Source organism: Chlamydomonas reinhardtii, chromosome 3 (assembly GCF_000002595.2).
Source record: "Chlamydomonas reinhardtii strain CC-503 cw92 mt+ chromosome 3, whole genome shotgun sequence".
NCBI classification, from domain to species: Eukaryota; Viridiplantae; Chlorophyta; class Chlorophyceae; order Chlamydomonadales; family Chlamydomonadaceae; genus Chlamydomonas; species Chlamydomonas reinhardtii.
In genome coordinates this window covers 2,991,084-3,004,041 of record NC_057006.1, presented here as the reverse complement: position 1 = coordinate 3,004,041, position 12,958 = coordinate 2,991,084, and the positions used below count along the sequence as shown (strand labels likewise).

The 12,958-nt window shown below is 70.7% G+C and overlaps 3 protein-coding genes across 3 annotated transcripts in view; 2 read left to right on the top strand and 1 right to left on the bottom strand.

The window, feature by feature from the left end:
* Positions 1 to 34: 34 nt before the first annotated feature.
* On the bottom strand, positions 35 to 8,636 carry CHLRE_03g163800v5 (uncharacterized protein). The gene is made up of 8 exons (XM_043060750.1): positions 6,121 to 8,636; positions 4,028 to 6,033; positions 3,424 to 3,731; positions 2,764 to 3,251; positions 2,070 to 2,424; positions 1,507 to 1,704; positions 664 to 1,261; positions 35 to 390 (listed from the first exon to the last, which is right to left on the bottom strand). The coding sequence occupies exons 1-8, from the start codon at positions 8,214 to 8,216 to the stop codon at positions 368 to 370; spliced, it is 6,072 nt and encodes a 2,023-aa protein (XP_042925879.1). The 5' UTR covers positions 8,217 to 8,636; the 3' UTR covers positions 35 to 367.
* A 150-nt stretch (positions 8,637 to 8,786) lies between these two features.
* CHLRE_03g163750v5 (uncharacterized protein) lies at positions 8,787 to 10,162 on the top strand. The gene is made up of 2 exons (XM_043060749.1): positions 8,787 to 9,049; positions 9,386 to 10,162. Exons 1-2 carry the CDS (start codon positions 8,845 to 8,847, stop codon positions 9,892 to 9,894), a joined length of 714 nt encoding a protein of 237 aa, XP_042925878.1. The 5' UTR covers positions 8,787 to 8,844; the 3' UTR covers positions 9,895 to 10,162.
* Positions 10,163 to 10,226: 64 nt separating this feature from the next.
* CHLRE_03g163700v5 (uncharacterized protein) overlaps positions 10,227 to 12,958 on the top strand; it is a 4,200-nt gene continuing 1,468 nt past the window's right edge. The window contains exons 1-2 of the mRNA XM_043060748.1: positions 10,227 to 10,381; positions 10,585 to 12,858. Of these exons, the coding sequence (XP_042925877.1) occupies positions 10,256 to 10,381; positions 10,585 to 12,858 (2,400 nt within the window). The 5' untranslated portion in view covers positions 10,227 to 10,255. The remainder of the gene's footprint in view (positions 10,382 to 10,584; positions 12,859 to 12,958) is intronic.

Sequence of the window (12,958 nt, the reverse complement as noted above, 5' to 3'; positions counted from 1 at the left end):
CGTTAAGACGACCTTCGCCGTTGGGCGCGAACTCCGAGTCGGGAAATGTCTTTCAAACGAAGAAACAGTCCTTGCAGATTTGCATCAACTCTTCATTTTACTTATCGAAACTTGCAACAGTACTTTGCATTGTTTGTCTTCAAGGCAGGCCTCGCTGCCGCAGAGCGCCAAAAGCCCGCGCCAAACAAACCTCGATCCAAACCTTGCTCGACACGGTTTCCCGCAAACTGCATGTCAAGCACAGCAACGTGCCACAATGCCATGCGATGTGCACGCGAGCATCACACATTTACGCGTAACGTGTTTGCATTAAGACCTAAGAATCTGAGGTAGCATACGCTACCTCCTGCAACCACCTTGACACCGTCTACTCCTCACCCGACCCCTCACCTGACCGGCCACCACAGCCGCACATCCGCTGCCCCAGCCACGCCACGCCACGGCGCCCACCCCCCTGCTGCACCCCACCGCCCCCCTCCCGCCCTGCGCCATCAGCGCCAGCTGCCGCCCGCCTGCCACCCGACGCCGCGCCGGTGCTGCTAACCCCCCTGAAGGCCCAGCTCCCCCCGTCCCAACCCCTTATTGACCCCCGCCCGCCCCCTCCCACGCGGCCTCCTGCACCCGTCCCCGTCCCGCACCTAGGTCGCGGCCCGGCATCCGCACCCGCACTAGCCGCGCCGTCGCGCGCCACCCACTCTATCTCCAGCAACCCCGTCCTGGCCGGCCCCAGCGCCGCCGGCAGCCCCAATACGCTCTGGTCCAGGCCCACGCCGCGGCAGTCCGCCAGCACCAGACGCCGGAGCGACAGCGGCAGGCCCGGCGGCGGCGGCGGCGGCGCGGCGGCGCCGCGGGGCGGGGTGGCGGGCGACACCCGCCAGCCGCCGCACGCGCAGCAGGCGCGGCTGCTGCCGCTGCTACCAGCACTGGCGTCCCCGGCGGCGCCGCCGCTGGCACTGCTATTGCTTGGGCGCGATACGGCAGCGTCCGATCCTGCTGATGGCGATGACGGAGGCGGCGATGACAACGATGCATGGTAGGCGGCGGCGGCGGCCGGCGAGACCGCCAGCGCTTCTGTCAGCTTGGCGGCATCAACGTGGCAGACGGCCGTCAGGCGGAGGATGCGCAGCCGCTGCAGGCTGCCGCCGCCGCTGCTACTGCCGCCACTGCCGCTACCGTTGTGGCTGTAGCTGGGGGTGCTGGCGGCGGCCACGACGGAGCCCAGCACGTCCCAGTCGCTGTGGGCCGCGTCCACGTGGAGCGACTGCGGGGCGGGGCAGGGAGGGACGAAGAGGGCAGGGCGTGAGGGAGGGTGCGGCGGAGGTGTTGGCAGGGACTAGATGACGGAAACAGGATTGGCCAGCAGTGGAGGTGTAAGGCGCGAGGCTTCAAGGACGAACGGGCATCGAGGTAAGGAATCGCCTCAGTGAGACATACGGTAATGGACCTGACGAAACACAGACGACATGAACACATGTCGTCAAACGGCCAACATTCAAAAACTCTTACCTCAAGGGCCGTCAGGCCGTCAAACACGCGCGGCGCGTTGCCGCCCCTGCGGCGCCCCGGCGGCGACGCGGGCGTGACCGCGAATCCGGCTGGCGAGCAGGCCAGTGTGAGGTGCGTCAGGCGCGGCAGGTGGCGCACGGCCTGCTGCAGTGTGCGGGAGGTGCCGGCCAGGGTGCGGAACTGATCCAGCCGCAACTCCTGTTACGGCATGTAGGGGGTCGTGGGGATTGGGATGGGGGTAGTTGATGCTAGTCCCAATGGAGCATAGAGAGGGGGGAGAGGGGATGAGGGGCTAGGCCTGACATTCTTCCTGGCAAGCAGCGACACATACACCAGGATGAAAGGCAGGGGCCACTGGCAGGGGCGTTGTTTGGCCGCACAAACACAACTGCACGAAACCCCACCGTCACCCCCGACAAGAACAAGGTATATCCCTCTCCTCCGCGCTCTGTGGGTTCTCGGTTGGCACTGGTTTATTGTGGGATTGGAATGAACTACCCCCACCCCCATGGATGGAATTGCATTGGGTTCGGCTTAGTTTGGGCTGGTATCTACAAACCCACCCTGAGGTTTGTCATCTGCGCCAGGGCCAACAGGTTGGCGTGCACGGCGCCGCCCTCCGCCGCGGTGTAGGGGCTGTGCGGCACCAGCGTCAGCCGCGTCAGGCTGGCCGTCAGAGACGCCGGCAGCGGCGGCGGCGGAGCCGCAGGCGACAGCTGAGGGGTCAGCGACAGGCCCAAGCCGGTTGAGGCGAGGCCGAGGCTGGGTAGGTTGCGGAGGGCTGGTGGGGTGGGAGGAGAAGTGGTGGTGTGGGTGGGCGCGGGCTGGGCGGGTGTGGTGAGGGCTGGCAGGCGGGTGGCTGCGGGCCAGTCGCGTATGCACACGTCCGTCAGGCGCGGGAAGGTGGACTGCAGCGGCCTGGGGGGGAGTGGGGCAGGGGGGACGTGTGGGGTGTGGGCAGGGTGGTTGTAGATACCAGCCCCAACTAGAGCGAACCCAAAATGCAAAAGCGCGACGAGGAGAGCGTGGCCTGTGCTTTGACAAAGGAGTGGCACTCGACAGTAGTCCCCATCCCCGGGGGGAGGCATGTGGGGATGATGCAGCCGACACGCGCAGATACCAGCGGCGGTGCCTTTTTGACACACACGCTTTGCTAGGCGTGCACTTCCTTCCTCTCATATGCACAAGTACACATGCACACTGACTCGCACATAGCCGGCCAGGTAAGTTGCATGATACAGGCATGCACACACGCACCTGCAACCCGGCGACAGGCGCAGCAGCGTGAGGGCGGTGAGCCCCGGCGGCGCGGCGGCGGCGAACAGGGGCTGCTCTGTCAGGTCCAGCCCCGCCGCCGACAGCCCCCGCAGCAGCCGCAGCTGCCCAAACAGCGCGCACAGGTGCGCATCCCGCAGCAGCTGAGGCCCTGGAGGAGGAGGAGGAGGGGCGGGTGCTACTGCCGCTGCCGCGGCGGCGGCGGGTGGTGGCGGCGGCTGCGGCGGCGGTGGTTGTTGTTGTTGTTGTTGTTGTTGTTGTTGTTGTTGTTGTTGTTGTTGTTGTTGTTGTGGTGGTGGCGGTGGTGCAGGAGGTTGTGGTTGTGGTTGTGGGGCTGGAGGGGGCTGTGGCAGGCGGCAGCGGAAGCGGCAGCGGCAGGTGTGGTGCTGCAGCCAGAGGCACAGGTACGGCAGCTGGGGCGCGGCCAGCGGCAGCGCGGCGGCGGCCTCGGGACTGAAGGGGATGTCGCCCTGCGTGTGTTTGACACGCGTGTGCAACGCCTCGATGCTCATGGTCCTAACCTTCGCAGCGCCACTTCTGAACTTCGCTTGACGTCCCAACCTCCCAAACTGGTGCCGATGAACAACGGCGATGGGAAACGAAAAAGAGTTGCAATCTATTCACTCACACGCAGCAGCTCACCTCCAGTGTGAGGCAGCTCAATCGCGGCAGGCCGCCGCGGGCCGCCAGCAGCCGCCAGAAGTGCGCGTGCGGGTCCGCCGCTGCAGCCGCCGCCGCCGCTGCAGCCGTCCCATCATCACCAGACGGCCCCACCGCAGCCCGCGCTGGCAGTGGCGGCACTGGGTGTGCAGGGGCGGCGGCGGGGTGGCGGGCACCGTGCGGTGGCGGCGGCTGGGGCGGTGGTAATGGGCGGCCGCGGCCCAGGCGCGCTAGGTCGGGGGTGTCAGCTCGGCCGTACAGTGTGAGGCTGGCCAGTGTGCCGCCCAACTCTGCATGCGGGGATATCGGGCGGCAAGGGAGTCAGGCGGTAAGGAAGTGAGGCGGCAAGGAATTCAGGGGACCAGGAAGTCAGGGGGCAATTAAGTCAGGCGGCCAGAGCAAGTGGTGGAAATTTGTTTGGGGAGAGGGATTTGTGTGAATCAAATACAAAAGTGGTGGGTTTGGCAATGGGCGCTAGCGCTGCGCCAACGCGAACGAGCAGCAAGGCCCGGCCGGTCACTGGACTGGCGTGGCTTTCCCCAGGCACCCATGACCGGCGATACGCGACGCCGCGGCACCCACACACCTGACAAAGCAGCAGCCAGCTCCGTCAGAACCGGCCACACCACCGACGGCTGCTGCAGCTGCGGCTGCTGCCGCTGCTGCGGCTGCGGCTGCGGCTGCTGTCCTCGGCCCTGGCCGCCGCCGCCGCCAGCTCCGCCGCCAGCTGCAACTGCTGCTGCCGCCGCCCGCTCGGCCGCAACCGTGGCGGGACAGAAGCAGTACGCCTCCACTTGCAGCTGCAGGACTTGCAGGTGCCAACCGCCGCCGCCGCCGTCAGCAATACTGCTACAGCCGCCTGGAAACGCCCGCCGCGGCAGTAGCGTGCTCGCCGCCGGCGCTGCAGCGGCGAACAACCGCCGCAGTGCCGCCGCATCGTGGGCGTCCGCCACGTGCCACGGCGGGACGTGGCCGCTACTTCCGCCGCCGCCACTGCTAGTACTGCTGCTGCTGTTGTTGGTACAGCCGCCGAGGACCAGGTTGATACGGCGGCGCACGGCTGCTGCTACTGCTGTCGGCTGCAATGCAGCTGTAGCATTGCGCCCGGCTGCGGCGCCGGCGGAGGCGCCAGATGCCGCCGAGGCCAGGGCTGTAGCAGTTGCAAAAGGCGTGTTCGGCGGTAGCAGCCCTCCGCCGCCATCGCCACCGCCCAAGCTGCACGCCGCTGCTGTGTTAGCAGAGTAATCAAGACCTTTAGGCGATGCGGTGGCGGCCGGCTGTAGCTGCAGCAGCGCCGCCAGCAGCTCGCACGACACCTGGGTGGCGCTCCTGGCGGCGGCAATACCAGCGGCAGTAGCACGCAGCTGCGGCAGGAAGACGAGCGTCTGTAGCGGCTTCACGGAGGGGTGCAGCAGGCGCCCGCCCGGCAGTAGCGTGAGCTTCTCTACCACCAGATCCAGAGGCGGCGGCTGTAGCAGCGCCGTTGGCGGCGGCGGCGGCTGTAGCAGCGTTGCCGGTGTGGCTGCTGCTGAGGCGGCCGTTGCTGCTACTGCCGTTGCCAGTGGCGCCGGCGCCGCGCACCCAGCATGCCGATGGAGGGCGTACGGCGCCACTGGGCTGTAGCTGCTGCTGCTGCCGCTGCCGCTGCTGTTATGACCGGGGCTGTAGCTGTAGCTGCAGCCGCGGCTGCTGCTACCGCCAGCGCTGCTGCTGCAGTCGAGCGCTGCCATGGATGTGGACGCGCCGCCGCCGCCGCCGCCACATTGGCTGACGCTACTGTTGCTACTGCCGATGCCCGCACCGCCCCTGCTGCAGCCGCAGCCGTAGCTGGAGCGCGCGGCGCCCGCCACAAGCTCGCGCAGCGGCGGCGGCAGCTGGCCCTCACCCACGTGCTCCCGCGGCGGCCACGCCCGGGAGTCGGGCTGCGCAGCAGTCGCCGGTTGGATCCTGTTGCTGACAGCAGCCTCAGGTGCGGCCTCTACCTCGGTGTCGGCCGCCGGCCCAAGCCCCGCTGCCGCAGCCCCACCCGCAACATTGCCCTTCACTGCTGCCGGTCCTGGCACCACCGCCGGCGCCGCCGCTGTAGCAGCCGCTGCAGCACCACCGGTCTGCAGCAGCAGCCGCGGCGGCACCGCCACCGCCTGCACCGCCGCCAGCAGCGCCGCCGCCGCGTCCGCCGCCAGGCCGCGCGGCACAGGCGGCGGCTCGGACGCCAGCCCCGCCGCCGGCAGATGAAAGCCGGCGGGGCCCTCCAGCCGGGCCCGAGCCAGGTACTGCCCCAGCAGGTACTCCTGCACCTGCCCATGACCATCGGCATCGTCGTCAGCGGCGGCGGCGGCGGCGGCGGCGTCAGCGGCGGCGGCGGCGGCGGCCGTGGCGGCAACATTCGCATGCACAGCCCCAACCCCTGGGTGCGGATCCTGTGGCGGCGGCTGTAGCGGCTGTAGCGGCCGTGGCGGCCGCGGCGGCCGCGGCTGCATCCACTGCTCCAGCAACAGTAGCTCCAGCAGTGGCTGTAGCAGCTCGGCGTCGTCCAGGCTGTCGCAGTTGCTCGCCCTCGCCGCCGCCGCCACCAGCTCGGCGGCCGTGCGTCTGCCGGCGGCAGTAGCTCCTGCAGGAGCAGCCGCCGCCGCCGCCATGTGCGGCAGCAGGGCCGTTGGCAGTAGCAGCGGCATGCACCGCAGCAGCGACCAGGCCAGGGTGTCGTGTAGGGGCGCGAAGCGCGGCGGCGCCCGCGCCCTGAAGCCGACTGCTGCTGCCTGCTCCGGTGGCTGCAGCCGCTGCGGCGGCGGCTCGATCCCGACCCGGCGCCGCAGCGCCGCCAGCCGCCGCAGCTGTAGCCGCAGCCGCTCGCCGCCAGCCGGAGCCAGCTGCGCCTCCAGCCGCGCCGCCGCCTCGCGCAGTAGCACCGGCGACACCACCTGCTGCATGAGGTCGTCGTGCGCCTGCGCCAGCCGCTGCGTGCGGTCATCCGGGTAGTACTGAGACAGCAGCTGCAGCAGCTGCGACGGCGGAGGCAGTGGCTGCGGCAGCAGCTCCTGCGCTGCCGCAGCGTCAAGCTGCGAGCTGCTGAGGGAGTCGGTGAAGTAAGCAGCAGGAGCAGCAGCAGCAGCGGCAGCCTGGGCCTCGGCCGTAGCTGTGAGCGTGGCGGCGGCGTGGCTGCCTGCCAGCATGGCCAGCATGAACGAGTTGGAGCCCGCACTGCCCTCGCCCGCCGTCAGTATCTCCTCAGCCCGCAGAGGCGCGCGACGCTCCTGCGGCTGCTGCGGCTGCTGTGGCTGCTGCGGCTGCGGCGGCTGCGGCGGCTGCGGCGGCTGCGGCGGCTGCGGCGGCTGCGGCGGCGGCAGCTCCGGCTGCAGCTCGGGCTGCTGTAACGGTTGTTGCTGCTGCGGCGGCGCCGCAGCCGCTGCCGCCACGTCCGGTGCATGCCCCTGAGGTCTGCGGCCGCCGCCGCCGCCGCACCGCCAGCATGAGCCTAGCAGCCCGCCACCATCATCACCGCCTCCACCACCACCACCACCTCCTTCAGCAACATCGCCGCCGTCAGCTGCATTGCGGGTGTTTGAAAGGCGGCGGGCAGCGCGGTTGCGGGCCGAGGCACGCTCGGCGAGCGCCGCCGCCGCCGCCGCGGTTTGCGCCGCCACCGCCGCCACGGCTGCCACATGCATGCGCTGTGCGGCGTCCTCTAGGGCCGCATTGGCCACCGCCGCCGCCGCGTCCAACACCGCCGCGACGTCGCCGCCGCACGCCGCCACCGCCACCCAGGCCGCGTCCACTCGCCGCTCCGCCGACTCGGCAGCCGCCGCCGCGCGCGCGAGCGCAGTCTCGCCTCCGGCGCTGCCGCTGCCGCCGATGCTGCCACTGCCACTGCTGCCGCTGCCACCGATGCCGCCACTGCCACTGCCGCCGCTGCCACCGATGCCGCCACTACCGCTGCCGCCGGTGCTGCTACCGCCTGCCACTGCACGACTGCTGCTGCCACTGCTGCCGCACCCTCCGGAAGAGCTCGCCATTTGCGGCGCAACCACCGTCGGCTCGCCACCCAGGCCACCGCCATCCTCACCATCACCTCCACTCCTCGCCTGCGCCCCCCAAGCTTCAGATGCCGCCGCAGGCGTCGGCCGCCCGGGCGGCACCTGCCCAGGCGGCGCCGGCTGTAGGCCCAGGCCTAGGCCCAGGCCCTGCCGGCCCAGCAGCCGCGGCGGCGCCGCCGCCAGCCGCAGCTGCTGCAGCCCGGCCATGTGGGGCAGCGCCGCCAGCAGCTGCCGCAGCTCCGCCGCCCGCACGCCGGGCCGCCACGGCACCAGCACCAGGTGCGTCAGGTGCAGGAAGGGGAACGGCCGCGGCGGGCTGTAGCAGCCGCCGCTGTGAAGGCTGTAGCAGCCGCCGCCGCTGCCGCTGCGTGATGCAGCTACTGCGGACGCTGCGGGCTGCGCAGGCGTGTGCGGCGTGTGCGGCAACGGCAGCGTGTGCTGCGCCCCTGGCGGCGGCGGCGGCGGCGGCAACGGGCGGTCGATCACCAGCACCCGCACCGAGGCGTTTACGGCGGCGGCGGCGGCGCGGCAGGCCAGTCGCAGCCGCCGCTTGGCGCCGCCGGGCAGCCGCGCGCACAGGTGGGCGGCTACGTCGCTGGACAGGAGGTCCAGCAGGCTCGTGGCAGTGGGGGTGTCGGTGGGGGTGCTGGTGCTGGTGCTGGTGGCGGCGGGGGCGGGGGCAGTTGCAGTGGTGCTGGTGGTGGTGGCAGTGGTGGCGGTGGGGGTGGAAATGGCGGTCATGGTATTAACGGTGCTGGCGGCGGGAGTGGTGGCGACAGCGGAGGTGGCTGGGTGGGTGGTGGAGGGGTCAACGGTGGTGGGAATGAATGGAGGTGGGCTGGACGAACTGGGTGGAGGGGGAGTCGCGGAGCTGGGTGGGTCGGCGTGTGCGGGTCTGTCAGCCGGCCGTGCACCCGCACTGTTGTCATGAGCCTCGGCTGGCTCTGTGCGGCCCCGCCCGCGCCTGCGGCCGCGGCTTGCAATGGCCTCCAGCAGCGCCCGCAGCCAATGGGGCGAGGAGCGCGAGGGCGAGGGCAACGGCATTTCCTTGCCGCGAGGAAAGGGCACGGGCGTGCCTCGGGCTTGCTCGACGTTGCGACGCGCGCTTTGCTCTTCCACGATAGCGAGGACTGGTCCGGAATTGGTAGGGTGGAGAGACGGATGAGAGAAGGACGGAGAGGAAAAGAGAGAAAAGGCTGAAATGTGAACCACCCTAGATGAGACCAACCGCGACCCTCGGGGCTTGGCCCCGAATTCCACCTCTCACTTTCTCCCGCAACCTTAACGCCACGCCTCACATACCGACAACAACGCATTGCTTTATCTTACCGTATATCACAGCACGCAGAGCAAAGTACCGAAAGCAGAAATGTCGCGCTCGGCGGGTCGCGGTGACTCTCAGCCCTCCGACAGTGCAGTCGCGGACGCTGAGGTGGCGTGGAGGAGCGGCGGCTCCGGCTCTGGCACCGGCGGTGGCGCCCACAACGTGCCTGGGGCGCTGCGAGACCCCAGCGAGGTGGCGGCGGAGCTGGCCAGCCGCGTGTTGGAGGCCGCCTCGGGTGGCGGCGGTGCAGGTGCGTGCGCGCGGGCAGGCGTGCGGTGGGGGCTCGGGTGAGGACGGGGGATCGGGCGTGTGGGTGGTGGTGCTGGCGGCGCGCCGCTAGGGCAGGGCGGGGGGGGGGGGGCGTGCCGGGTTGTGGTGTTGCCGGCGCCGTGCGGCGGGGGCCCTCCATGCCGCGGAGGAGTGCTATGACTCGCCGCTGACCGGCAAGGTGCCGGCAACAGCGCTGTGGGGTGGCGGTGACAGCCTGCCCGCGCACCCACGCCCGCACTCCGTCCAGTACCACCCAGTGCCAATCCCTCTTGGTGCAATCCCCGTTCTTTGGTGCTGCCCCTGCCCTCGCCCACAGGCGAGCCTAGCAGCAGCGGCCCCGCCAGCCCCGCTGCTGCTACTGCCGACCTTGCTGCTGCTGCTGCCGACCTCGCCGCTGCTACTGCCGGCCACGGGCACGGGCACGGCGGCGACCCCCCGCGTCATGACGTTGTCCCCGAGGGGCTGCGGCACACCAGCGAGGCCGCCGCCGACCTCGCCAACGCAATACTGCAGCGCATCTACGGCGGCGGCGGCGGCGGTAGCAGCCATGGCAGTAGCAGCGGGCGGGAGGTGGCGGGTAAGGTGGAGCAGCGTGGCGCCGGCGGTGGCGCCGGGAAGGGGGGCGTGCGCGCGAGGGCTGATGTGGTGCCGGAGGAGCTGCGCCACACGAGCGAGGCGGCGGCGGAGCTGGCCAACCGGGTGCTGCAGGCGCTGAGCGGCCAGCTGCACCGCGGCCACGAGCTGCGGACCGGCCACCCCGCGGAGGAGCACGAGCAGGAGGGGCGGGAGGCGGCCGCGCGTGGCAAGCGCGGTGGCAAGGAGTAGGAGTGGGATAGCCAGGAAGCGTACATGCGCCGTGCGTGCGGGGTATTGATGTTGATGATGAGATTGTACATGCGTTTGTAGGTCACTGCGTGTAGGTAGTTAGAGCAATAGAGGGTGGGATGTGACATGGCAGTTCTGGCTTGGTTGAACCAAACCTTAACGGTAAACAGTACATAAAGGTGGAGTATTCATTAGGAAAAGGTTCGCTTGCTCGACGCGTATAAGCTGTCGGTTCTTCAGCGATTGTGATGAATCCGAGTTGAAACCGAAGGCGAGCACCCCAGGAGCCCGTGTAATCATAATTCGACACCAATGCGCGCGGCTTGTTTTCTGTAATTCTTTCGACATCGCTTTCGCTGCCATGGCTGCCGCTCAGTTGTGTCGGCACGCCAGCGAGAAGGTCGTAGGCGCGACTTTTGACCAGGCAGCCGGCCAAGTTTTAGTTACCGTTCAGCATGATGGCGTTACTACATATGACCTGGAGCAGGTGCGAGGAGTCGGCGGAAATGCGGCTTGGGCGGCTTGCGCACCAGGCTTGACGACGAATTCCATTGTACCTTACGCACACTATATTGCCTATTATAGTTACTGGGAGGGCCGCATGAGCCTTATGCGCGGCGGCGATGCTTGGCGGCTCAGCTTTCGCTCATATTGTTGTTTGCCCCTACGAATTCTTTCATGCACGTGTAGAGACAAGTTGGCAGCATCCCGCTCGGAAGCCGCTCGGCGCTGGAGTTTCAGACGGCCAGCGTGCAGCACACGATTCCGGGGAAGGGCTCGGTAGCGGCCAGCGTGGTGCATGACAAGTCGGCGAAGGGCTACACGCTATTCCTGCAGGAGTCGGCAGTGGGGGCGGCGGCCGCGAAGCGCACGGTCGCGGACTCGTCGCACCGCGCGGCGGTGCCAGGCCCCGCCCACAGCGTCCACTTCTTGCACCGGGCCGCCGCGGCCGGCGGGCAACAACAGCAGCAGCAGCAAGCGGATGGCGGGCTGGTGCGAGTGGCAGTGGTGCTGCAGGACGGCCGTGTCGGCGTCACAGACGCCGCCGCAGCGGAGCCGCTGGCGCTGCTACCCGCGCCCGCCGGCGCCGGCGCCACCCGCCACCTGCTGGCCACCAGCGCGGGCGCCACGCTGGCGGTCCTGTCCCAGCCCTCAGCCGGCGCCGCCGCCACGCTGCGCGTGCTGCGGCTCACCGGCAGCGCCAGCGCCGACGCCGCCGCCGGCGTGTCGCAGGCGCGCTCGCTGTCGCTGGCCTGCCCCGGCGGCGGCGCCGCGCACGCCGTGCCGGTGGGCCTCACACTCAGCCCCGAGTTCGCGCTGGTGCAGTGGTCCAACGGGCATGCTACAGCCGTGCACGGGCTCGACGCCGGCCAGCCCGGCGCTGCTACAGCCGCCGGAGGGCCGCTGCGGCCCGTCAACTTCCCGCTGTGCGAAGCCGTCGGCGCCAACGGCGCCTCCTCGTCCGGCGCGGCCGCCGCCGGCGGCGCAGCCGGCGGGCGGAAACGCAAGAACGCGGCGGCGCCTGGCGGCGCGGACGGCGGCAGCAGCAGCCGGCCGCGCGTGCTGTGCGCGGCGGTGGACGGGCGGCAGTTTGTGGTGCTGGATCTTGAATCCGGGGCGGCGCAGTCGCGCATCTGCTACAGCCTGCACGATGCGCAGTACGGCTGCCCGCTGGATTCCGGATCCGTGGACGTTGACGCGCCGCTGCTGAGCCTGGATCCGGAATCCTGCGCCATGGTGGGCGCCGCCGTGCGCCCCGACGGCGCCGCCGTAGTACGGCTGGGCGGCGCCGTACACGTGTTGACGCTGCGGCCGCCTCAGCCCGTCAGCCTCCTGTCGCTGGTGGCGCGTCTGTCGGTGTCGGCGGCGGCGGCGGCAGGGAAAGGCGGCAAGGAGGCCGGCGGCGGCGCGGGGAGAGGCGTGGCAGCGGAGCTGGCGGCGCTGCCGGCGCCGGTGACGCTGGACGCATCGCTGCTGGCGGGCGCCGCCGGCGGCGCGGCGGCGGCGGCGTCAGCCGCCGCTGCGGCCGCAGTGGCGGCGGCCACTGGCGACGACTCCGCTGACGTCCTACTCGCAGAGGTGCCTGCTAGCGCGGTCACCCGCGGTGACGACATTTGCAATTCCCTTATAGAGCAGCTGGCGGCGGCGCTGGCAGCAGCGGCGGCAGCGACGCCGGCCGGCGGCGCCGGCCCCGCGCCGCCGGCGGCGCTGCTGGAGTCGGTGGTGAAGACGGTCCAGGGCCGGCGGCAGCACGGCCGGGAGGTGCCGGCGCAGCTGCTCAGCCTGGCGGCGCGCGCGCTGGCGGCGGCGCGGCAGTGGCAGCAGCTGGGCGCGCTACTGCTGCACGTGCCGCCGGGCGGCCTGGCGGGCTGCAGCGAGGTGCTGGCGGCGGCCGCCGCCACCGCGCAGTACGGCCTGCTGCCGCGGCTGTGCACGTGCCTCGACGACGTGGAGCCGGGCGCGCTGGTGGCGGCGCTGGCGGCAGTGCTGGCGCCCACCACCAAGGCCACGGTGGCGGCACGGAAGCAGCACTACGACGCCCTGCGAGCCAGCGCCGAGGCGCGTGTGGCGGAGGCAGAACTGGCCGCCTGCGGAGGCTCCAGCCTGGGTGCAGCGGCTGCGCCGCCGCCGGCAGGCGGCGGCCGCCGCGGCCGCTCCGCGGCCGCGGCGGCGGCGGCTGCGCCGCCGCCGCAGGACCCCGCGATGGCGCTGGCTCTGGCGCAGTGCGCGGCGGCGGCGGTGGACGGGTGGAGCTACCGGGAGGTGTTGCTGCACCCGCTGCTGGCGCTGCCGGTGGACGCGCCGGCGGTGCAGGTGGCGTTGCGGGCGCTGCCGGCGCCGGCGGTGGACGCACTGCTGGGGTACTGCGCCAAGTGGGTGGGCGTGTACACGGGCGGCGGGCTGGGCGAGCTGGCGGCGGGTGTGGTGCTGCCGCAGGAGCTGCTGTTCCCCTACCTGCACCAGGTGAGGGAGGGGAGGGGGGGGAGGGGAAGGGGGAGGGGGGAAGGGGTAGAGGGGAAGGGGGAGGGCAAGGGGGAGGGGACACGGGGCAGGGGAGGGAGAG

Excerpts from the sequence above, each read along its gene's own strand:
- CHLRE_03g163750v5 (XM_043060749.1), top strand. The coding sequence starts at position 8,845 with ATGTCGCGCTCGGCGGGTCGCGGTGACTCTCAGCCCTCCGACAGTGCA. Across the intron at positions 9,050-9,385 it reads CTCGGGTGGCGGCGGTGCAG|GCGAGCCTAGCAGCAGCGGC; the intron begins GTGCGTGCGCGC and ends CCTCGCCCACAG.
- CHLRE_03g163800v5 (XM_043060750.1), bottom strand. The coding sequence starts at position 8,216 with ATGACCGCCATTTCCACCCCCACCGCCACCACTGCCACCACCACCAGC. Across the intron at positions 3,252-3,423 it reads TGAGCTGCCTCACACTGGAG|GGCGACATCCCCTTCAGTCC; the intron begins GTGAGCTGCTGC and ends AAACACACGCAG. Across the intron at positions 391-663 it reads CGACGGCGCGGCTAGTGCGG|GTGAGGGGTCGGGTGAGGAG; the intron begins GTGCGGATGCCG and ends GTGGCCGGTCAG.